A 25803-nucleotide genomic window follows, 5' to 3' on the forward strand; every position below is an offset into this window, starting at 1 on the left:
AGTATTCATTAAAAATATTTGTACCTTTTCTGGAGATCCTAGCATAACATCTAAGACTCCATTTCCCGCTTGACCTGTAGTAAAGGAGTCCTCAATTTTCTTATTTTTCTGATCAATATCACTATCTTTATGAGTATTATTATTAGTTTGTTTAATCTCTCCATAAGTGGCTTCTTTCGTTTTTTGGTCTGACTGTGTGTCTTTAACGTCTGGTTCTAGGCTCAATGGGCGATCTTCTTTGGGTTGTTTGTGAATAAGATCGGAAACGGTGTTCTTCGATTGGTTGATTAAGCCAGCAGAGAGGAGTATATTGTTTAATACATTATCCTCTTTTTTTAAAGTACCGCCTAACTCAAGTCGGGACTTATTATCAATCTGAGTATCGATTGGTTTTTCTACCAAATCGTTTTTAATATGATCTATATTAGAGTCACCTTTATCGGCTATTGAAATATCAGGGTGAGCCATTTCAGCGCTATGTTCCTTCCTTTGTTTTGATTTGTCCTTTACCACTATATTATCTTCATTTTGAGTCTTATGGGACATGGGTTCTATGTTTTCTCGTTTATCTTGGTTAATAATTTTTCCGAACTCTTGATTAAGCTGAGCTGAGTGAGGCAATATATGACTTGTAAGGTTTTCAGAATAATTATCAATTGATTTGTAATCTCTAATTACTTCATTATCGCCATCATTAATTATTTGATTCGGACTTTTGATTACCGAATCCGCATTTTTAACATTGTAATTTGTAATAGGGTGATGGTGGTCATCAACTTGTTCAACTTTACTAACGTCTATACGAGGTTGACTCTCCTCACCAGGACTAGTATCCGAATAAATCTGGTTAGGTGGTATATCATCGTTACTTGGTTTTATAGATTTGGTCGAGATCGCCTCATCAACCCCCCTTTTACCCTTATCGACATTATCGAGTTTTTTAATCTTAATGTCATTTTCTATAATTGGCTGATTATATTTTATATTTTCGAAATTAACATCGTCATGGTCAACTGATTCGACTTCGACATCTTCTTTACCTTTAATATCTTTTGTCTCAACTAAAGACACGACTTTATAATCTGGACCCGATTCCAATCCTAATCGTTTTTTTCTTTTATCTTCATCAACATTCAAAGGGCTAGAATTTTCAAAATTAATCGTCAAATTTTTATCGCCATCCTCGGGTATCACATCTTCAAGTGGCGTAGGGTCTTGTTCCTCATTCGTATAGGTTCCATAATCTGTCATTATTGACTCTTTTGGAATTTTATTAACATCTTCCTGAGGTTCTGTAGAAACAGGGTTATGCGTTTCGCCATATTGATAGTAATAGATACCAAATGGATCTGCTTTATTTTTAGACTCTTCTTCCGATCCCCTAAGAATAGAAGAAGGTTTGTTAAACGCTGCCTGCTCAATCGATTCCTATAGGCAAAGAAATAAATATTAAGAAAATCATTAAATCTTAAAGATATTTATTGTCATCCTCCCTTGTTAGGTTTTATTAAAGTAACTAATCCAATAAAACTTAAATATTTAAAAAAAGTAATTCAAAAATCAGAGTCTAAATAAAAAGAGGTGTAAAAACACATGCATAAAGCAACCTTCAGCAGTAATCTTTAAAATATTTGTACCTGTTCCGGAGATCCTTGTCTATCATCTAAAACTGTTTTTCCCTTTTGATCTGAAGTTAGGGAGTCTTTGACTTTCTTGTTTTGCTTATCCATATGCCTATCATTTTGTGTATCATTGGTTTTTTCAATCTCTCCAGTAGTGGTTTCTCTCATTTCTTGGTCTGGCTGTGTGTCTTTAAACCCTGGTTCAAGGCTTATTGGGCGATCTTCTTTAGGTTGTTTGTGTATAAGATCTGAAACAGTTTTCTTTGATTCGTTGATTAAGCCAGCAGAGAGAAGTATATTGTTTAATACATTATCCTCTTTCTTCAAAGTACCGCCTAACTCGACTCTGGACTTATCATCAATAGAAGTATCGATCGGTTTGCCTATCAAATCCTTTTTAATGCCATCTATATTCGAGTCGCTTTTATCGGTTATTAAAATATTAGAGTCAGCTATTTCAGCATCAGGTTCTTTCTTTTGTTTTAATATATCATCTAGGGATTTTACTTCATCCTCATTTTTATCAATTCCTAAGTCTGAGCTAACTGTAGGCGTATCATGAACGTGATTCTTTTCTATCTTAACATTTCTATTGACTTCTGCCAGGATTATATTATCGTCATTTTGACTCCTAAGTGATATGTTATCTATACTTTTTTGTATACCTCCTTGGTTAATAATTTTTCCGGAGTCTTGATTAAGCTGAGCTGAATGAGGCAATATATGACTTGTAAGGTTTTCAGAATAATTATCAATTGATTTGTAATCTCTGATTACTCCATTATCGCCATCATTAATTATTTGATTCGGACTTTTGATTAGCGAATCCGCTTTTTTAACATTGTAATTTGTAATAGGGTAATGATCGTCATCAACTTGTTCAACTTTACTAACGTCTATACGAGGTTGACTCTCCTCACCAGGACTAGTCTCCGAATAAATCTGGTTAGGTGGAATATCATCGTTGCTTGGTTTTATAGATTTGGTCGAGATCGCCTCATCAACCCCCCTTTTACCCTTATCGACATTATCGAGTTTTTTAATCTTACTGTCATTTTCTATAATTGGCTGATTATATTTTATATTTTCGAAATTAACATCGTCATGGTCAACTGATTCGACTTCGAGATCTTCTTTACCTTTAATATCTTTTGTCTCAACTAAATACACGACTTTATAATCTGGACCCGATTCCAATCCTAATCGTTTTTTTCTTTTATCTTCATCAACACTCAAAGGGCTAGAATTTTCAAAATTAATCGTCAAATTTTTATCGCCATCCTCGGGTATCACATCTTCAAGTGGCACCGGCTCTTGTTCCTCATTCGTATAGGTTCCATAATCTGTCATTATTGTTTCTTCTGGAATTTTATTAACATCTTCCTTAAGTTCTGTAGAAACAGGGTTATGCGTTTCGCCATATTGATGATAGTAGATAACAAATGGGTCCTCTTTCGTGACGTTTGGCTCTTCTTCCGATTTCATATTAAGAATTGGAGAAGGTTGGTCAAGATTTGATTGCTCGATAATTCCCTAAGGATGCAAAAAAAATTTTTAGATAAATTATTGCAAATTTGCTAAAGCTTAATAAGCCTATTTAATATTAGTCAATAATCCCTTCATTGTTAGGTATTATAATAAGTAAATAATCTAATAATTTTAAAAAAACTGTTCAAAAAATTCTCATTATGAGTCAATAAATAGGTGACCAAAAAAAACCAAAACGCATGCACCAAACAGCATTAGCCGTATATTTTTTAAAAATATATACTGTTTCCGGAGATCCTTGTATACCCTCTAAAACTGGTTTTCCCGCTTGACTGAGAGTAGAGCCCTCAGATTTCTTGTGTTGCTCATCAATAGGACTATCATTTTGAATATTATCGGTTTGTTTAGGTTCTCGCGAAGTGGGCTCTCCCATTTCTGGATATGATTGATTGCCTTTAAAGTCGGGTTCTTTACTTGTTGAGCGATCTTCTTTGGGTTGTTTGTGTAAAGGATCAGAAACAACCTCCTTTGACGGGTAATTGATTAAGCCAGCAGAGTGGAGTATGGTGTTTAATGCATTATCCTCTTTCTTCAAAGTACCCCCTGACTCGACTCGGGAAATATCGATCGGTTTACCTGCCAAATCCTTTTTAATATGATCTTTATTCGAGTCTTCTTCTTCGGTCATTAAAATATTAGGTGTTATCTTGGCTTCGAGTTCTTTCTTTTCTTTCAATACGCCCCTGTCTCGGAATTTCTCCTTATCAACGACGGGTTTTTGGTTATCCTGATTCATTTTATTCTCTATAGGTTGGCCCAGAAAAACATCGTTTTTAATAGATATTTCCTTAGGTAGTTTAATTATTGCATCGTCAGTTTTTGGGCCATGTAATTTGGTTGAAGGCTTGAATATATTTTGATCACTGCTGATATTGGGTAGAGGCAACTGTCTCCCTTTTTCGTCAACGAGCGGCGCTTTATAAATATCCAAGCCTGTGTGATTTTGTGCAACGTTGGTCTTGGGAAGGTTATCAAAGGCCAAGTTTTTATCGAGTCCTACGATAGGCGATACACTTATTGAGACATTTTCTCGGAGTTTATTAGCGTCAGAATTTACAACTAGTGGCAATGTTTCCTTGAGGCATAAAAGATTGCTTACACTATTATTAATATTTGAAGAATTTTGGGGTTGATTGTCGACTTTAAGGCCATGAACAGTCATATGTTCTTTATTGTTGAGAAGAATTTTCTTTTCATTGTTTAAATTCTTGGTCAAAATATCGGCGTTTACTAGATCAGTAGGAGATATAGATGGCTCGGGTTTTTTTACGACAATTTCTTCGATATTTTTGGCATACTTACGTCCGTTGTGATCATGCTTCAATTCTATATTGATTGGCATTTCGGTTTGAAAAGTAGGTGTAGCTTCCTTCTGAAATATTCGTGTATTGGGTTTTATTTGTTCAATTTTATCCAAATCCTCCTGTGTAGCTCCTGCCCAAACTCTAATATCAGGTAAAAATAATTGTTCGTATTCTTTAGAACTCTTTACGTTGGGTGCGTTCGTAAACTCGTGTGTCATGCTCGTAAATTTTTCGATTGTATCGGCAGTTTTAGCCTTCATGTTGAAGTTAGAATTCAGTGATAAAGATGGTTTGTCATCTTGGATCGGTTTGTCACTCTAATATATGTTTAAAAAATGTATATATTGTATAAATTAAATATAGTAAATGTATAAATAAATATATAAATTTGTAAAACATCGATAACTATTTATTTTTTTACGTGAGGAAGTTCGAAAGTAGATATTTTATCAGTCGATAGTTGAGTAATCGGATGTAAAGCATCAGGCTTATCGAGTTTAGCTTTAGAAACGATGGATTCATTAGATGGTAGTTGTGTTGTTTGTGAAGGTAACGTCTGGTTTTCCTTTAAGCGCTTTTGAGAATTCAGCTCAACCACGTTGGAATGCACATCACCTATGTCCGAAAATTTAACGGAAAAATCAGCTCTCTTCAAGATTTTAGTAGCGTCTTTATTTTTATCATCATCATTAAGGTCTTCCACAGGAACTTTTTTTTTGACTTGATCACGGAATTCCATCTTACTCAACTTATCAAATCGGGGCTCATCATCCAATCCAATTTTATCAGTATTTTCCCTATGGATAATAGATATATTCGTATCTAATCTATTGGGTGTAGTTTGTGCTTGAGGCGTATTTTGGATGGATCTAACTTTGAGATCCGATAGATCGAATGTCGGTAGGTCAATTTTAACACGTTTGTGAACGTTAACATTGACTTCTTCGTTACCTATTTCGTGTTGAGATTGAGAAATCATAGGTGAGTTTAATGGAATTTTATCGAAATTTCCTTGTAACAGCGGACTTTCTTGTTCGGTATTATGACGCGAAAATCCGCTACTCGTTGAAGAAATACTTCTCAGTTCGAGATAATTATTTTCCAATGCATTCAAAAAGTCGCCTAACTCCAGCAAATTGTTGTTGAGAACCTGGAAATGACGTCTATCTATCGCGGATATAGGATCCGGCACGATGGACGAGTAAGTTCCGCCATTTATTATCATGTCTAACTCCTCCAATTTTACAATCAGATCCCCCAATTTGTGCTTCTGATTCCTTATCTCGCTTAACTGGTGATCTTGTTTTGATTCATTAGTTGAACCTTTAGACAGCCCCGTTTGCTTCAGGGTTTCGAGCAGTTTATTGACTTGAATCCCCATAGCTTTAGAGCGATCGTTTATAATGGTAAGAAGAGACAAATATTTTTCCCGCTCGGAGTGCGCCGATTGGAGAGAACGACCAAATTTTTCGATCAGTTCTTTGGTCATGTGCCATAGATCTGTTTTTTCTGTCAACAATTTGTCTAAGCTAACAGGTATGGAATTCAATTGAAAGGTTTTGTCATGGGAGTTTAAGGTTTCAAAAATAGATGATTTTCCTAGGATTATAGATAAGGAGTTTGGAATAAAAGTTTGGTTGAACAGGTCTATATCTTTCAAATTTTGCAAATATCGGGGAGAATTAACTAGTGTTGCTATCTCATTTTTGGTTGTATTCATTTTACTCAAGTCTTCGTCGATAAGTTGGGTCGTCGATGGAGGGAAGGATGTCTGAAAAAAATATTTTTAAATTTAAAAGAATCTAGCATATATATTGATAAATAAATATAGTAAAAGAATTTCAAATTGAGCATCAATGTGACAAAATGGCAAATAAAATTTAAGGTATAAAAAACATGGTTATAAACCACTGGATTATAAATTGTATAAATGGTAATTTTTTTTTAAAAAAAGGATCACTTTGTATCTTTCCAAAATGGACGATATTTCAAATTTTCCGGATTGAAAGCTCTCCTGCTCATAATTCAACTCATACCTAAACTTTTGGAGAATTTTATCCAATCGATCTTCGTGAACTTTGAAGCTGTTAACCAAAGTTATCAATATAATTTCGAATTTGCAAAGCTATATTATTAATTTTTTTTTAAACATATCATTATTTACAAATAGTATCTAATGAAAGCAAAAAATGTATAAGCGAGTTTTAAAAAATATCGAGTATGAATAAACAAAAACATAAAGAGTAACATTATAAAAGAATGTCTTATACCTCCCAATCACGTTCGATTTTATCAGTTTTATGTTTAATTGCACTTTTTTGGTGGTCAGATGGTAAGATGAATATCAAATTTCGGCTATTGCTTTCCAAATCCGTCAGAATATTATCGTCTAATTTAATCGTAAATTTCTAAAAAAAAACATAAATTAAGCTATAATATAAGGTTTTATTCTAAAATGGCGAATTCAGATTCTCGGTACTTAAATTACTAATTACTACCCTTCACGTTTAAATTTAATTTTAATAATCCTAAAATATTTTTTCTGCAAACTTTTAAAAGTAGCGATAAAGATACTTATTTTTAATTTTAATAAATTTGGAAGTTGGGTGTATTATCATGTAATACCTTAAGGTTAACGTGACTTTCTTTTAAATTGGATGCTAAGATTTCTTTGACTTGCGCTATGTACTTGTACACGCATTCGCAATCGAAATAGTAATGAGCCAAAAGAGGAATCATTTGCTTCAGCGAATCATTGTATTCGTTAGACTTCTTAACATTTTTCTAGAAATAATTTTTATCAACAAAATATTTTATATTTTGGCCAGGCTTCCTTTAAAATAGGTTCCTTTAGTTAAAACACCTCATTTTCCTTCTAATATAAAATTAATACACAGAACAATTATATATATGCCATCCCAAAAAAAAATTCTTGTTCCTCCTAAAATTGTTTATACTATTGGAGCAAGCAAGCATTCTCGCAGACGCGTTAAAGGATGACTCACTTTATTAGTTTCATTTTAAGGCCATTTAAATATGTTAAAATTAAGGGGACTATATCTTGAGGAAAATTATTTAAATTGTTTTATTCTTTGTAAAAAATTAATGCATAAAATAATAAGCCATCTCACGTCATATATATCGTGCATGGCCTGCAGCCGGTCTTTCATGTACGTAAAATCAACTTCATTGTGAGGGTATATCACGTTGCTATTATTGTAGAGTTCCGTGCATTGATTCAAAAAGTCTCCATATGGTAAGGCTACTGTATGGATCATATCCTTGTATGAATCCGCCAACTCTTGTAGGTCTTGAGGATCGGTATCAGCTAGATTTTCTATATTCATAAAATACGACCATTTTTTCAATTTTTCGTCTATATCTTTGGCTCGGGATAATGGCAGTTGTTCGAAGATTTTAATATTGGATCGAAGAAGATTTGTCTAAAAATATGTTTCCACAAATGAGTAATAATTAAAATAAATTTTAAAATTATTATTAAATAAATTTTGTAAGTAAAATAAAAAATATATTTTTAAATTCAATTATATAAAATTAATTAGCTAATAATTTACAATCTAATTTACTTTATTATCTATAAGAGATCTTAAATCGGCGTTCTCGGGTTTATTGATTTTGTTTTTCAATTCTTGGAGTTTCGTCAGGGATTCTTTTTGAAATTCCTGTAAATAATTATAATTTCATCATATTTTTTAACATCATCAATTTTTCCTTCTCTTCCTTTTCTTTCTTTCCTTCTTAGGTTAACTTTTAATTAAATTTATTAAAATGTATTTTAAAAAAAAATTAAATTTAATCTATAGTTATTCTATGACTATCTTCTATAGGTAAATTCTTATACCTGAATCAATAACAAATATTGGCTAAGATCGGGCGCTGATGAACCGATTTTAAATTTGTCCAAATGTGGCACTACAAGACTATCGTACAGCGATTTGAAAACCTTTTTATTTATAAAATCTTCTGGATCCTCATGTAAATTGTCATCAGGATTTTTCAAGACAGGTTTAAAAACTACTCTTTCGTTTATTTTGGTGATTAATACCTTATTATTTTTTAATACAAAGATTTATAAGATTTTTGGGGTGTTCAAGTTTTAAATTAACTCTAGCAAAAAAAGTTATCTATCATTTTATTTAAAAGTTTAAGTAAAATAATTCCCGGTTTATCAAGCCTGTTAACTAAGTTTACTAATTATGGCGCTTCTTCATAAATTATAAGAGAAGATTTTTTCATACTTTGCTATGACATAATTCAAATAGAAATATTTAAATTGTTTCTTTTTAAATTTGACACCAATTCAAAATATTTGTCAGTTATTTCAAAATATTATGCGTTTATAGTTACAATAGAAAACTAATAAAAAATATATAGTATGTTTCATTCAAAAATAAAATTTTTGTAGCGTGATTTGAACTACCATGTTGCCTTATTATTCCGACAAATTTACCATTTACATTATAAAGTTCAAAGATTATAAGGGAATCTTACAACTCAAAATAAAATATTGTACATAATTACACTAATATAATAATAACTATAAAAGCGTAACAGGCAGACCTCTTTATCCTTAAGGCTCTCTTCAAATTTTTTGCTGCTTTGGCCCTTAATACTGATTTCTTGGCCTGTCCCTGGATCGATGTAGGTATCAGTGTAATTTCGTGTGTCATCAGCTGTAACAGTGCCTAATAACTTGGTAGATTCGGATTTCTCCTCCCAATACTAAGGAGCGGGAATAATTTGATAAATGAGTTTAATTTTATTTAAATAAAAAAATTGATAAAATATTAATTATTATATCTCAAACATTTGCCCATTCTCTAATACAGATTCATTAAGGGATTATACTCGACCATATGAATTTAAGATGTATTTTCCGTCCAAAAAAATGAGACCCTACTTATTTCTAAACAGGATAAACTCTTGTCTAATTTTTCCAAAAAGAAAAGTTTGCCAAAGATCCTCAAAAACAAACTTAAAAGTATATATAAAAATATAAACACTTTTTAAAAAAAATGTTTGCTGAGAAGTAAAAAAATTGTACTTTATCTTCCATATCTCTATACTTTTCGAAAGCTTTCTTCAAATTTATCCATCTACCCATAATATCGTTAAAGTTGGAGTGTAGGCGAGGAGAAGATTTTTTAGAGCAATTGGAGGTTAAAATACTACCATATCTGTCCAGTCCATCGAATAGAAATTCGTGCGATTTGATATCGCTTAATTTTATGGGCTGTAAAGGTTGGTTATTAAAGAGAAAATAAGATATCATATTTTTAAGAAAATTTTATTAAAGGATATCTTAAATATGCATATATTAGTGATGCGAAATTATTAATTATAATTGTATTGTAATATTAGATGATAGATCTGTCAGCATATTGGACATTCATTAAATAAATAAAATTTAAAATGAAAATCTAAGAATAATCTTAAAAACTGTTTATTAAACACCAATGAAAAATAATGACAAAATTTTAATTGCATGTAAAACTTAAGTTATAATATATCCATCATTAAATAAAAAATCCTTTATTAAGATTAAAATATCAACTTCGTTGGAATTGTTAATGTTGTTGAGCCATTGGCCAGCCAGCTTAGAATCCCTTTTGTAGACGTCCCATGCATCATTGATAATTTGAATATCGTCTATAGAATGCTCCATAACTACGATATCTTCCGACCACAGCGGATCTGTATAGTTCGAACTATTAAGAAGAATTTGGTCATGATCCTTGACTTCAGATGTTTTTATTAAATTTAGATATTACTTTAACCGAATTATTGAATGAATCATTAAAAAGAATCAATCGAATAGACGCCTAGGAAGTAGCGGAATCAGAGGCAACGACTTATAAATTTCTATGAGGGGATGGGGAGAGTTAAATTATACGTTTAAAATATTAATAAGGTCAATATTATCTATTTTTTAGAATATTGGGCACGAGTCCCGCTGCCCCCGTGAAGTAAGTAACTATGAACAGGATGGTATCAGATTAGACCGAATTATCCATGACCTAATTCACCATTTTTAAAAAAAACCCTAGCTTAAATATTTAAAAGAAAAATCATTGTAAATCAAGCTACCTAGCGATTTAAGATTTTTAAGAAGGGCGTTCAAATTATCGTTGAGATTAGTGTCGGGCTCAATTATATCGGTTGAGGAGTTCTTAGAAAACGAACCTATACCCATACTCCTATCAAGCACCTTATTGAAGACATTCAACGTTGCTTTGACCTTTGCCACAATGAGTAAATATTGGTATATGTGAGACAATTTCTTGAAATCTATTCTTATAATTGATTCTGCGTCAGTTATCGCGAAATCGTCGTTAGAAAGATTGTGTGAAGTAGCCAGCTTGTTGAGAAATGAAAAGCTTCCGGCAGGCGATTTCAAATGTGGTTCCTTAAATGCGAATAATTAAAAAAAATATATATAATGTGAATCTTTTAAATGTGGATTTTGGATTTCTCCAATGATTTCATCTGATTTTTGAAAATATTTATCTTAAAATTATATGATTAATGCCGCATTCATGGTGGGTTCCGATCCTACGTGATTTAATAGCTGACAGATTTTTAAACTGTTTATGAGATAATTCTTTCTTTATTAATATTAATGATATCTTTAATTCTATTCATGATTTTATTTATTCAAATCAAGTTTTATAAAATAACATTGAAATTTTATGTCCTAAAAATTTAAATTAATCATTAGAAAGTCTGTTTTTTTTTCAATGAAATTTGAGATTAAACTATTGTTAAATCTATATTAGTTGACTTTAAAAAATACTTTATAAAATAATATTTAATATTTTTCCCAATTCATTCTAATTAAAAAATATTTTTTAAACAATGTTTATTTTAATTTATTTTAACTAATATTTTATTTTTTATATAACTGTTTGTATTAAACTACCATCAAAATATTGATGTTTATTTAAATAAGGACAAATTATATTATTATATTATATTTAATAAAATTTAGCAATTAATTAAGGGTTGACAAGTCGGCCAATTGACCGAAGGAGTATTTGACTTGGTCAAATATGGTCAAATACTCTAAAAAAATATGAAGAAATATGTTTGAAAAAAAGAAGAGATCATATAAACAACACAAGTGATTTGACTGCTTATTTATTGGATCCCTTTAGGAGTATCTAACTAATTTTTATTAAAGCTTGTGGTATAATATAAAAATTGGATATTTTACAGGTCGTGATGATCAAAATATTTCAAGTGATACCATAAATTTCAGAAGTAAAAGGGGTTTATTTTATAACAGAATATGTGGAAAGCAGTAACTTACATAATAAACAATCGGATTTAGGCCCCAAGTTAGTGGAATGGGGTTTACCCACCATGCCTGTCCATTAAGAGAAGTGACATTTTATTAACAATTCCTAGTTCAATTTTTTTTTTCAGAAAGAAATTGATAAATTTGAGATTATTGTTAGGCAAATTTAAATTTCACATTTAAAAAAAAACATAAGAAGGGATGACGAGGTTAAGGGTAGGATATGTTTCTTACGAGCGTAGCGAAAGTAATTAATATATTGTATATGATTTATAAACATGTTACCATTATTAGCTGCTTGCATTATAAATAAATAAATTTTAACCTTTAATTTATTGATCGCTGATAGATATTCTTGCTTTTTTATAATATCTTTGTCGATAGAAAGATTTTCCGTTGATCTGTATGAGGTGAGAGTGGGTCCGTCCCTTGAATATTTATCTTTCGTCATTACGTCTAGAATAAAAAATTGTATCATAATTTGGATTTTATAAACATTTGCATTTCTAAATTTCTTGAATTGTTTATATTGGTTATAATATAAGCTACAGTGCAAAATATTGCAGTCGTAATTTTTCTTTCTTTCTTCCTCATTCTTTTAGCCAAATGATATAATCATAAATAAAATATTTTCCTTTAGTTTATCGTTTTATTTTTATTCATCTCAAAAAAAAAGAAGATATTGTTAAAATAAAAATGTGTATAAATTTGCTCTCTCTATATATTATAAATATATATATATATATTACTAACATAAATCGTAAATATCCTTAAATAAGACTTCGTTTAGCTTTTTGGTTATCTTAGTCTTAATGTCGTCCAAACTCATCCAATGTTTTTCTATGTTGTTCCATATCTCATCACCTATTTGCTTGCTGTCCGTGGTATCACGATCATAAATATCTCTCATTTTATCGTTTAAAAATGAATTTTGGGTCAATACTTTAGACCATATGAGAAATTCCTGATAGTTTGTTTTTTTCGGATATGAGTGAAAAGATTTTGATATATTTTATTTATATTATTTTTTTTTCTGAAACATATTTTTTTAAGATTAATTATTTTTTGTAAATTTTTTTTTAATAGTTACCATTCGTTAAATAAACTAAAAAAATATATAAAGTATATTCATAATAATCATGTGCTTCAAAATTTAATACCTGTTGAGCTAAATAAGGGATAGATGAATCAACTTGATTCACGATATTGCATATGCCCTTTTTCAAATTGGCTATCAACTTACCAAGATCATTTGGAGACACATCTCTTTTCTTGTTTTCGCCAAGGGGAGACTAATTAATAGTTGGAATATAATAATGTAAATATTGTTGCTATTTTATAATAAAGAGAATTTATTTGATAAATATAAATCAAATCAACATTGTAATAAGTATGGTCCCACAAACCTATCTGACGATTTAAAATAAATAAATAATGGAAAATCTTATATTTATATTTTTTTGTAGTAAAAAAAAACTTGAAGAGCTGATGTGTCCGAGTTTATATATCCTTGGAAAAAATGAATCAGAAAATGAACCAATGCACTTTCGTCATATCTTTCTTTGAGCAAATCTAAAATATTGAAATATAAATTCATTTGTAATCTAAGCAGGAAAGACCGGGACAAAAGGGTACCAGGGTAAAACGACACTCGCTTATAACTTTTTTAATGCTATGACATAAAAGGTTGATTTAGGATATAAATCATTCATTTATTTTTCATTTCCATTCTCGAGATTTTTACGATAGATATTATTTTGGATAATTATATTTTGTGGCTTTTTTTGAAATGTCTAGGCAATTACTGTCCAAGGGTATTGTAGCAGAAGAGTTATTTAAGTAAACTTATAAAGGCCTAGGTAGAGCTACAATATGCAAAAAGGGTTAAAACGGGAAAATGGTTAATTTAATTTATTTGACGATTTAGCCCACTATTTTATTTTTACATGAAAAATTGTTTATTTCTCTTTTTTTGTTAAAGTTATGAAAAGTTTATTAATTATATTTTTGATATTTAGGACATCGTCTAAATAAATGTATTAATATTTAGAGATGACATAATAACTCACAAGATAACATCTAATATGCTAGATAATAGTATATCATTGTCTATGCATACTTTCATGTTTGAAGCGAATTAACTTAGTATAAATTTGATTAATAAACCAATAACTAGGGAATTAAAAATCCATATATTTATTTTGTAGGCGAGGTGGCTAACGAATTGCAATAATAATTTTGAATTGGGAAATATAACATTTTTACAACTAAAACAACTAATGCCGTTTAGCCCAGGTCAAAACCATAGACAATGAAACTAGTTTTTAAAACTTCCATAATGAATTATAAGCATAAGTTGTTCCTTTTAGTAAACACCAAATGATTTGCGATGGTTAAACCGATTAAAATTAACGATGAAAATAGAATCATTTTGAAGAGAAATGATAAAAACTTGATTAATATGCATTAAATATAATAAAATATCCGTCTATTCAAAAAAAAAAATATATGTATATACCAAAATTGATGAGAGAAATCCCTAGTCTTCGGCCCACCATATCATAAACCCATTGGGCTCTCTCCAAATCCACTTTTTGATTCTTAATGAATGGGCCTAAGGGGGCCGAAAATTGAAGACCCAGTTTTGATAAATTTTCGGATGATTTGGTGAGCATGATTTTATCTTTATTAATCTCCTCATCCCGTATATCTTTCGTTGAAGAACCTAAATGAGATGTAATAGAACATGATTTCTTGAGTTCTTCTTCGATAAAATTTATCAAGTTGGATAGAAGTAAAATTTCCTCTTGTCGACTGCGAGAAAAATTATAGGCGTCTACGTCTATCATGCTGTGAATTGTAATTTATCATTTAAATTGTTAGCGTAGGGCAAAATAAAAAAAATTAAAAAATGTTTCTTTTTTAAATTGCATGGTTTCATGATAATTAACATATAATAAAAATGTAACAATTCCAACTGGTTATAGTGTAAGCAAGATTAATATAATTGTGATATATCTTATAAGCTGTTACAGAGAATGTGAGGTAAAATTGCAATCAAAAAAAATGCTTTTCATAATCAACTCGAAATTTTAAATTTTGAAATTTTCTAAATTTTGAGATTATAAAAAATAATTGGCAAAAAGAATATTTTAAAAAATAAAATTCACTACTTCTTATACTTAATAAAGGCGAATTTTTTTCCAGCACATATGTGATTAATAAAATAAATAATTTATTAAATAAAATTCATTTTTTTTAAGAAAAAAAAGAAACTTGCAATATTTTAAGCACCAATCTTGAAGGACTTGTTTAGGAAAACCCAATGAAAAATTTTTTAGGGGGAAATCGGGAATTTGAGACGCTATTGGTTGGTTACTATTGTTTTCGCTAGTGTTTCGCATTTTATTATAAAAATCTCGTTTTACCAATAATTCTTCCCACACTTTGGGTTCCTTTATTTTTATCTGTTATTTATTCCAAGAAAAAAAATAAAATAGAAATCACAAAAAAATTATTATCAACTGACTTCAAAAATCAAAATGATATTCCACAATAAGCTGAGAATGACGTCATGGTTCCCCTTGAAAATGTCGTAGGCCTGGACTTTGCCCAAATTAACCTTTTAAAATATTATTGTAAAATAGCGATTATGGTGACATTTTTATGATAATATAATTTACAAAAGAAAGATGTTAAAAGGAAAAATCACAAATAAAATATATAGTACGCCATTTTTTTCCAAGACTCGTATAGCCAATTCTATGTTATCGATGTATTCCATGATTTTAAGATAATTTCCGGTAGCATACTGCAGTTTTTGTCCCGTCAATTTTTCGATCAAAGCGAGAATAACCTCCCCAGAGCGAAGGTCTTTAAAAATATCCGTAACTACATATTGAGGAGTGTGCTAAAATAGGGATGTAATTGGTAAAATTATTTGATATTTTTATTCATTTATTACTTTTTTTTGCCTACAATACAAATGAGCTAGTAACTTACAGATATTATCATGATCTTTATAAAACACCTGTATATATAAATGAGATGGGTTGAGACTTCCATGATCCAACCCTAACCGGAAATATATTATATATACTTGGGCCTGGCCAAGTATAAAATATATTAAAATAATTTCAATTAACCTTGAAAAAAACATGTGATGGGCTATTTAAGCATTCACTCGTTCTCGTATAGACGGTTGAAGGTAGAAACCTTCAGGGTTATATTTTAACCACTTACATAATAAAGGAATATTTATTTTTTAAAATAAAAAGAAGATTACGATAACAATAGATCAGCAATTTGTATATTTTGTTAATATGATAGAGAAAAGATTAAAGGATCATTTTAAATCTTGATTTGCTTTCGATAAAAATCTATTTTATAAATAAATAATAGAGGATTTAACTTACCACCGATACAATTAAATACAATTATTTTTTATATTTAAACAAAATTGTTTTTGGTTTGTCCTAATTATTCAATCAAGGCCAGTAAGTTACGACGATTTAGCGGCGTCATACAAAATTTATTTTTTTTAACATAAAAAACTGTGTCTAAGTAGGTTAGAGACCTGGAACTCCGGGGCGGGACAAATAATTGCCACCCGTATCCGATCCGGATTTATACCTAAAACGAATTTATGATTTTATTTTAGGAATACAAACTACAATTATTTGATTCAAAAATACAAATCGAATTCGAATAATGCAAATATTCTATTCGATTCATATTTTTTCTAGATATACGGATCGAGATTTTTTTAAAAAATCTAAAAACAACTTCTTGAACGCCATAATATAAGGAAGATGGTTGGGTTAAAATGTTAGACACATGGGAGTTGTGGTTATTTTTTCATTAAAAATTTAATATTTGGTCGTTAACATTCCTAAATGGCGTTCCATACCAGCTGTTAGAAATGTAGCGCTTAAAAAACTATTTATTCCTAATTCACTAATTTTAAGAATACGATTGGTGTAAAAATTTACTATTGGAGGGGTTGGGGGAGTTAAAATGTGACGGGGTATGGAGTAATTATTTATTATTAGCCATTTAAGCAAATTTTTTAGCCGAAAGCTATCATTTTAGCTTTTGATTTTTTCCTAAAAAGATAGCAGATCAAATTTGAAAGAAGCTAATATAAATTAAGGCGCCTTATTAACGAATTTTCTCCGGAAGGTGCCTAAAGATTGAGCCGAATTAGCCGATATTTAGCCATTACCCACTTATTATTATGGGTAGGTTTTATTATACCTGAGCAGTGGCGTAGGTGAGAGAGTTCGGATTTGAACCCTCCTCCCCCTCATGAAAAAAATGAACAATTTTTTTTAAAATTTACTAAATTGATAATATAAATGCTTTAAATTAAAAAAAATATATATATATATTTATGTTTTTAATTTATAAATAATAATTTTGATCAACAGGATTTGATTATTTATATATTTTTTAAATAAATTTTAAATTATATTGCAAAAACTTGTACAGTTTGCTTTTTAAAAAAATTAACTTTGTCAATTTCATTATGAAGAAACAACCAATAATTTATTTCTTTCAACAAATATTAAGCACAGATATGCACAAGTCCATTAGACTACCTTTTTGCCGCTATTAAATAAAAAAGTTTCAAAGCTACAACCATATCAAGTTTTATATTTTAAAAAGATGATAGGATTTTTATAATGAATAATTTTATTAAATTACTTTGTGCTAGAATATTCACTATCTTATTTAATTAAACAAAGGGTTGAAGTAGTAAATAAGTATGAATATGCACTAATTATTTACATAAATTTCCAAGATAATTTTAGATGATTGGCTAATTTGATGCTTAAGACGTGATATCTTAGTTTTTGGTTCATATTTCGGTTACTTTTTTAATGTTGCGAAATTGTTACTTAAGACATGATATCTTAGTTTTTGGTTCATATTTCGGTTACTTTTTTAATGGCTTGCGAAATTGATTAAAAAATTGATAAGGCACTAAATGCAAACCAGATAGATTCTCTGTTCTGGTATGATGATAATTTTGAAATTTTTTACCAATAATCCTTGTCCTCTTTAAACCAACTACTAAAGAAAATGGTTTAGCATAAATTTTAGAATTTGTGATTCCAAAAAGCTCGACTCACCACGTTTAGAGCTTGATGTCATAGTTCACATTTAGTTTAAAATTCAGTTTATTTTCGTGGTTCTCATATTTGAAAGAAGAATTCAAAGTACTAGTCAGGTTAAATATTAGCGTAAGCCAGGTAATATTTTTTATATTTTTCATTTTAGCCCGATATTATTTTGACAATTTTCTTTTTTCTATTTACTATCTATCAAACGGAAATTAGTATACAATTATGATCTTGAAATTGATAAAATTTACTCTTGAGGTTGGCCAAAATCTTGTATTAATAATTTTATCCTTTATACTGGCTACTATAAAGGTTGAAGTCAGACACTAATAAATCACAAAACATTGCAATATTTTAGGATTAGGGTTTGTTTTAGCGAAGCCCCCATTAGAAAATCCTGGCTAAGCTATTGTACCGGGCCCATTTTCATTAGGGTTTAATATATAATATATAATAATTATTCTTATTCACTTACATCCTTTAAAACTATGTTGATCCAATTCGTGAAAGCCTTCTTCTCCAACGATCCGAGAATATCTATAATTTTAATTTTAAAAGAAAATATTAATTAATTTTGTTAAGTTAGTATTATTGATAATTAAGTATATTGAGGGAAAAAATAATCTTGATCAATATTATAACTAACCTAATTTTTCAATAAAGTTCTGTTTGGGGTATTTTTTGCTTATTGCCGAGATTATATGTCTGTTTCAACTATAGTTCCTTTTTTTCTTATTCATTTAATTTTTCTGTTATAGATGACATTTTATAATTGATTTTCTTTACATTTCATCCTCTATCCTATCTTTTTAAAAAATTTGTTGAGACATTTTTAACTGATTACAGGGTAATTGCTGTTAAAATCAAATTATATTTATTAACACTTCTGGCAATTTTGTATAATTATATTAAACCTTTTAAAACAATCTATCTAACCTTTACTCATTCAATTTTTCTGTTTTCGTTGATTTTTTACAATCAATCTCCCTTACTACCAGGCTGTATCCTCTCCTTGTGTAGTGCTTTGTTACTCCCGTAACCACATTTTATATCAATTTTAAACAAACTCATTTTATTAATCTAAATAAAGTGAATGAATTAATAGATATCCATTGATAAAATGACATATTACATAATTACTACATTGAAATTTAAAAAATGTATCCCTACTAGACCTATGTGCAGAAGCGTCAACTGACATGAGCCGACGGCCCACAAGTCTAATCCCTCCCCCCTGTTATTTGGTATTTACTTATTAATTAGGATTAGGAGGTGGTTATTGTATTATAAATAAATTTTTTTAAAAAAGGGTTAATGAAAATTTGGTTGAATAATTCGAAATTTCGTTTGAATTAAAAAAAAAATATTCAAACAAATTTACTTTTTGAAAAAAATTGTTGAATTTTAGTCAATTGGGATAATTTGGAGCCTCGAATAACAGGAAGATTAGGTTATTTTAAAATTGTAACCAAAAAATAATCATTTTTGAAAAAAAGATTAAAATTTTTCGAATAGAATATTAGACTTAACGCATAGTAATTTTATACAATTAGTAGTAATTTGTTCGAATTCGTATGATTTCGTGTAATAAACTATAGTACCCTGTACAGACCAATCCGATTGAGCTCGGACATCTCAGACTCGGTTCGAAAATTTTTATGAAAGGATCGGAAATCGAAAAAATAGGTCTGATACATGACAAATTCGGAAAAAAAGATATACCTTATTAGACACATTTATTTATTTTAATTTTTTATTTTTAAAAAAAAGATGATAACTTAATTAGGGCATTTAATAAATTAATTTTTTTTTTAAAAAGTGATTATTAATTATAATATCAAAATAGGACCCAGCTTTTGCCAAAAAAAATAATTTTTTTTTGATAGATTTGATTATCCGTAAATATAATTTATTTATTTATTTTTATTTCAAGGTCGCTAATATTATAAAATCGATATACAAAATAAATACTATATTTTTAAAGCGTTAAAAAAGGGAAGATATTGAATATTGTTAAAATAATGAACCTGCTTTATTTAGGCTCCCTTTTGGACCAATGCCCAAAGTTTTTTAAAATATATATTACTAAGTTATTTTTTTAAACGTAAAAAATATAATTCACATACCTCAATTTTAGAGAAAAAAAATCATTTCCCTTCCCATTTTGACACTTGTCGGGCTAAAAAAAAAAATTTGCTGACAGGGCCGAAAATATATTTTCCTCGGTATATATAGTAAACATTTCTTTCTTCTTTTTTTTTTCATTCACTAATTTCTAACACGATAAAAAGCTTTCAAATAATTCTATATTATGATAAATCTAAGATTATAAATGCTTATTATCAATAATTTGCAATCTATTAAACTTTTATTTATAAAAATATTACAATTTCCTAAATAAAAAAAAAGTCTGTAATTCGGTTACGATGATTATTTGACATTGCTTAAAAAATGATAATCTATCATCGCACATTGGTTGATGGAAGATAATTTTGAATAGTTTCATTATCCGAAGAAGTGCGTTCTTATTGCGTACGTTTCATCAATTGGGAAAGATAACTAAAGATGCACGCTTTACTGATTTTAAAAATGTTGTATCGTTGCAATAATTCAATAATTGCAAAATTTTGATTTATTTGCAATTAGATTGTGGGTGTTAATTTCTATTACGTTTTTCCACAATTCGCACTTGGCCCTTTCCTGAAAATTGTTTGCAATTATAAAAATTAAACAATTTTGACTTTTTTTCTAATCCAGCAGTGTCATGCCATCCTTAAAAATTCTTGGTACAGCTGTAAAATTTAAATAATTTTTTTTAAATATTTTCACGGATTTCGTATCTAGAGATAAAAATAGATTGTCGAAATAAAGAAGGATCTCCTTATAATATTAATTACTCTTCTTCAGAAGAAGACAGATAATTCAAGATGGGCACGTTGTTTTCCTTCCTATCAAAATATTCAAGATTTTTCATCTAGAATATTTTTTAAGTGCTTGATGCCATTTTGCCTCGGGATCTATAAGTTATGGCAGGCCCGAAAATTAAATCATGTTAAATATAAGCAAAAAAATGGACGTGATTATGATATGACGTCGGCCTTTGCCTTGTCTATGAAATTTAATTATTATAATTAACCTAATAAAAACATAATATCATATACAAACGGTATATCAAATTTCCCAAGAAGTAAATACCCTCTTACCCCTATTTAGTTTAATGTATAGTCAGTTCCTTATCCTCCCCACCCCCTCATTTATTTCATTAAAATGTTTTCAAATTTTAAGTAAATTTTGAATAAAACCATTATAATCAGGAGCCTAGGGGCAGTGCTAATATTCGGCCGGAGCGGGCTGTTAAATGGTGGTTTTCAAAACCCGCGAAAGGCCTATCAAATAAATCAGAAAACTCGGGTTGCATGGTTACCATTCACTTATCTCGACTATTTTAAGTCAGTCCTTCCGGCCAATAAGTCACTTTTTGTTTTCATTGTATTTGCACATAGACCCAATCTATCCCGACCCGTAGAAATTGTAAGATTTAAAAAAAATCTGGACTGAATCGGGCTTAAAAAACGAATTGTAAACCCGGACTGGGCTTAAAATAAATAAAAATTCGAAAACCGGCAATTATAAAACCGGGGACCGGATTCAATCATTTAAAATTAAATGAAAACATTTTCTATGAATCGGATTGGATAATTTTACATCTGTATTTAGAATTGACCCTTGAAACAATTAACGGAATAGAGACAAATTTGAAAATGATAAAAATTATAAAAATGGAGGACATTTATATTTATAAACTAGGAAAGTTTTTAAAAAAATTTAACCTGGTAAAGAGGGTCTCGAATTTTTTTTTTCCACTAAAATTTAAACAAATAATATAACATTTTATATTAAAATTTAAAATATTTTAGTAATGGTGGGTGAGAATAGGATGATTAGGCTTTAAAATTCATTAAAAAATTAATTAACTTAGTGTTTGGGATTGGCAAAGCGTTTTTAGTTATTTTTTGCAAATCTCTACTGAATTTAGTTTTGTTTTAAAAATATAATTAAAAAATAAATTATATATTTATTTATTTATTTTTAATAATGATCTTTGGGTAGAGTATAGAAAATAAATTATTTATTAGTATATAAAAAAATGATTATGTAAATGAATGGATTAAAATTAGATAAAAGAATATATATTTATATAATCAGCCTTGCTGGGGAATAAAATCAATATAAAAAAAATAAATAAGTGATTCTAACTAATGATTAGCAATTTGAAAAAAAAAATAATAGTACAAGTGAGAAAAAAGTTTAAGATACAAAATAAGGAAATTAATAAAAAAAATAATCTTTGGTTTATAATTAATTACTAAGAAAATTTTATGGTCAGAGATGTTATTAGATGATCATCTGATCAAGATCTCTAACTATTTCCCTATCGTTTATGTTTAAAAAATTGAATTGTCAATTTGCGTTTGTTTATAACAATATAAATATTTAAAGATTACCAAAATTATAAAACACTATGCTTTGTTGAGTGGCTTCTACACCCCTCCTCCGTCATTGATAAAAAAATTTATACCCCCCCCCCCCTTCTTTAAAAAAAAAATCAAAATTGGCAAATAAACTCCTTAAGACGAAAGAGCTAAAATTAACCACAACTCTTGGAATAAAGTTTAAAAAATTTGCCTTAAAGACTTAGCTGACAATTCTACGTCTTATCCCCCCTCTCCCCGGTGGTAGAAGATGAACTGTTTGTTATAATATAAAATACCAATATTGGCTTAAGAGGCGTAGAAGTCCCTGATGTAAAGTTATACAAGTTAACCAGAATCCCAGTTCATTCTTAAAAATTCGGTAATCCAATTAATATTTTTTAGGCTTAAAAAAAATTCTAAAAAATTTCAATTTTTTAAAATTAAAATAAAAAGTATAATTAAAATTTCTCTAGTATTTAATAACGCGTAATAATTGAAAGCGAAATAGTAATGTTAAATTAAATACCACTTCAAACGCTTTTTTGCAAAAGGCAACGTTAAATGCTATTGCTAAATTTGAGAGCATACTATAAATTTATATTTTTCTTAATCGGGCCCAAAAATAAAAATTCAGACCTGACCGGGCCATGCTCAGGCCTAAAATTGAAATTTTTAATATTAAGTTCAATAACGTTGACTGTTCAAATCAGAGTTTAAAACGGAAAATCAAGCCTAAATCCCTCATTTAAAATTTATAGGAACCAGAAAAATTTACAAGAACCGGTTGGTTCTAACAAAAGTGTGATCAAATTTTTAATTGTTCAAAATGTTGCAATTCATTTTTAGAGGCCGTGTCAACACTCGGCATATTTCTAGACAGTTGTCTGTTTAGCCGTCTATATAGTTTGCTCTTTAAAATTTTCCACATATTTGTATCGAAAAATATTTAAATAACAAGTATAATATTTATTTAAGTCTGTGTCCTAAATATTAAAAAAAACTACTCAAAAGTTTCAAGAATTGAATAACTATCATTTGAGAGATAAGGAACATGTCCGTAATCTTCTATTAAATTTTCAAAAAGTTGTTAAATTTTCTACTAAAAATATTCAATTTTAAGTAGCTAATGTGTCTGATATTTTCCATGTAAACATATTCATTTGTCATTTTTCAAACAAAATTTCACAAACTATACTATTTTAATGATAAAATAGTTAACGATTTGTAAAACTTTTAAGAATCACAAAACATGCGAATTAGAAAAAAACGTTTAGACCAATATTTTAATTTATGTACCAACTTAAAACAATCCAGAATATGATGTCATTCATAACTCAATGGCTATAAACTGAAATAAGTTTCGAAAATAATCCGAGGGTTGATACGGCTAAATCGCAAACCTCAGAAACGTGTTTAAATTTTGAAACCGGAAATATTTAAAAAATAATTTGGAACCGGAACTGGATTCGTCGAGTTTCCAACTCTGGCTTAAATCAAATTTTTTGGAGAAAATCGAATTATCGATTTTAAAGCGACGATACCGCCGCTAAAGTAATAGTGCTGCTCAGCGCGTTTAAGTCTAACATTTACGCCTAAAATATTTTATATTAAAGGAAATTTTGTGTACGCGTGCTCCCCAAATGATTAGCTGAATTTTAAAAAAATGTTATATCAATATAATGATCTGCATTAGACCAAATTTTCCAAGCCTGACCCGATCTCGAACGTTATTTGTCCAGAAAAAAAAATTCATTGTCCGCCCGGCTCAGCCAAATTTATATAAATTAATTTTTTTTAATATAATTATACATTTTTACATTGAACATAGAGTATAAATATTGAGCCTTATTTTTTTTATAAAAATTTTAAAATTTATCTCTTGTTGTATTTCGAAAATTAAATCCGACATGACCCGGCTCAAATTTTTTATATTAGGTCCGACCCAGCCCGAACCGTATTTTTTAAAATAGGCCGGTGTTTGGGCCGGGCTTACTTTGCATTTCTAAACATCAATAACAAGGTTAATAATTAAAATTCTATTTTACCTTGTAATAATTTGTATAACCTATAGCATCTCGAATATTTCATTCAAAACTTAAATAAAACTGGGGAAATTCAACGTTGGCCAAGGCGAATATTTATAAATCAAATTAAAATTTGTTGATAAATATTTTACTAATTATACTATACTATTTTTTAATTTTTAAGACAAATAAAATAAATAAGGTGTTACTAAAACAAAAAAAAGTTGTTAAATATTTGCGTATATTTTGAATATTTGCCCATATATTATAAATTTGCTATTATTATAACAAAATAAAAAGTATTTATGATGAAAGGAATAACTTCGCAATCAAGAAAAGAAAATCATGGTTATTAATTGAATAATGGAGAGAAAAATGAACTATAATAATATACTTTCATGCCTCGAAGTTATTAATTTTTATCAATATCAAATTTCCAATTTTATTATATTTTTTAAACATTCATCATCATGATGAAAATCTTAATTCTTTCATTAATGAGATGAGATGAGATGAGATGAGATGTTATAATTATTAATTTTAAAAAATAACAATTTAGCTCAATCGGGTATGGATTATTATAGCCTCAAGTTGGGTGTAATTTTTATTTGTTTTTTTTTTATCGGCATACTTAGGTAAAAAATAATAATCAAGATTTTAAAAGTATTTCTACAAAATTATTGATATTTTGGCTCTTTTTTATAATTTATGAAGCAAAACCTCGAGAATCGGATAATGGGGTTAAATTTTTTTAATTATATAGTAAATTAATTTAATGATACATTATTTAACTAACCTTACCTTTTTTTTCTCGTTATTTATAAAAAATGTGGTTTAAAATAATATGAAATAAAAAAAATTTTTTTTTTACCTGATTCTTCATCAGCCATATAATATTGATTGGATATTTTTTATAAATTTTTCTATTTAATAAAAAATATTTAATATAAATTTATAAGAAAATCAAATCAAAGCATAAAATATAAAATATTGCATAATAAAAAAAAATGTTAATAAAATAATAACAACAAAACGTGAATCATATCCAATTATTTTATTTATTTATTTTATTTTATACCGCCATATATTTTATTTTTTCAAAATAATATCTTTTTTTGCAATGATTAATGTCTCGTAAAAGAATAGGTATTTTTTATTAAAAAAAATTTAACTTCTCAAGATTAATTATGAAAGGTGGCAAAGCCATCATCAAGGTCAATTCTTATGAATTTTTTTTTAATTTTTCCTTATTTTGGATGGAAAATCATATTTCTTATTTGCCAAAAAAAAATAGGAGACAATACCATTCCTTATTCTAACACTCTTATCCTATATTTTTCCATGATTAAATATTGGTTTTTTTAATGAGAGTGTTTACCTAGAGAAC

At 28.7% G+C, this 25803-nt stretch overlaps 1 protein-coding gene across 1 annotated transcript in view; it reads right to left on the reverse strand.

The window, feature by feature from the left end:
- The window catches only part of LOC135928744 (uncharacterized), a 43440-nt gene extending 18017 nt beyond the window's left edge, over positions 1 to 25423 (reverse strand). Inside the window, exons 1-24 of the mRNA XM_065465199.1 lie at positions 25288 to 25423; positions 18393 to 18454; positions 15523 to 15702; positions 15322 to 15414; positions 15069 to 15259; positions 14311 to 14642; positions 13270 to 13364; positions 12953 to 13084; positions 12546 to 12756; positions 12118 to 12248; positions 10583 to 10901; positions 10050 to 10234; positions 9540 to 9728; positions 9056 to 9217; positions 8337 to 8540; positions 8062 to 8157; positions 7606 to 7917; positions 7100 to 7258; positions 6745 to 6882; positions 6435 to 6599; positions 4896 to 6245; positions 3394 to 4791; positions 1638 to 3155; positions 25 to 1428 (exon numbers count right to left, since the gene is read on the reverse strand). Coding sequence (XP_065321271.1) covers positions 25 to 1428; positions 1638 to 3155; positions 3394 to 4791; positions 4896 to 6245; positions 6435 to 6599; positions 6745 to 6882; positions 7100 to 7258; positions 7606 to 7917; positions 8062 to 8157; positions 8337 to 8540; positions 9056 to 9217; positions 9540 to 9728; positions 10050 to 10234; positions 10583 to 10901; positions 12118 to 12248; positions 12546 to 12756; positions 12953 to 13084; positions 13270 to 13364; positions 14311 to 14642; positions 15069 to 15259; positions 15322 to 15414; positions 15523 to 15702; positions 18393 to 18454; positions 25288 to 25306 — 9045 coding nt within the window. The 5' untranslated portion in view covers positions 25307 to 25423. The remainder of the gene's footprint in view (positions 1 to 24; positions 1429 to 1637; positions 3156 to 3393; positions 4792 to 4895; positions 6246 to 6434; positions 6600 to 6744; positions 6883 to 7099; positions 7259 to 7605; positions 7918 to 8061; positions 8158 to 8336; positions 8541 to 9055; positions 9218 to 9539; positions 9729 to 10049; positions 10235 to 10582; positions 10902 to 12117; positions 12249 to 12545; positions 12757 to 12952; positions 13085 to 13269; positions 13365 to 14310; positions 14643 to 15068; positions 15260 to 15321; positions 15415 to 15522; positions 15703 to 18392; positions 18455 to 25287) is intronic.
- Between the last annotated feature and the right edge of the window lie 380 nt (positions 25424 to 25803).

This window comes from Gordionus sp. m RMFG-2023, chromosome 4, assembly GCF_954871325.1.
Source record: "Gordionus sp. m RMFG-2023 chromosome 4, tfGorSpeb1-WG-v2, whole genome shotgun sequence".
NCBI lineage: Eukaryota > Metazoa > Nematomorpha > Gordioida > Chordodea > Parachordodidae > Gordionus > Gordionus sp. m RMFG-2023.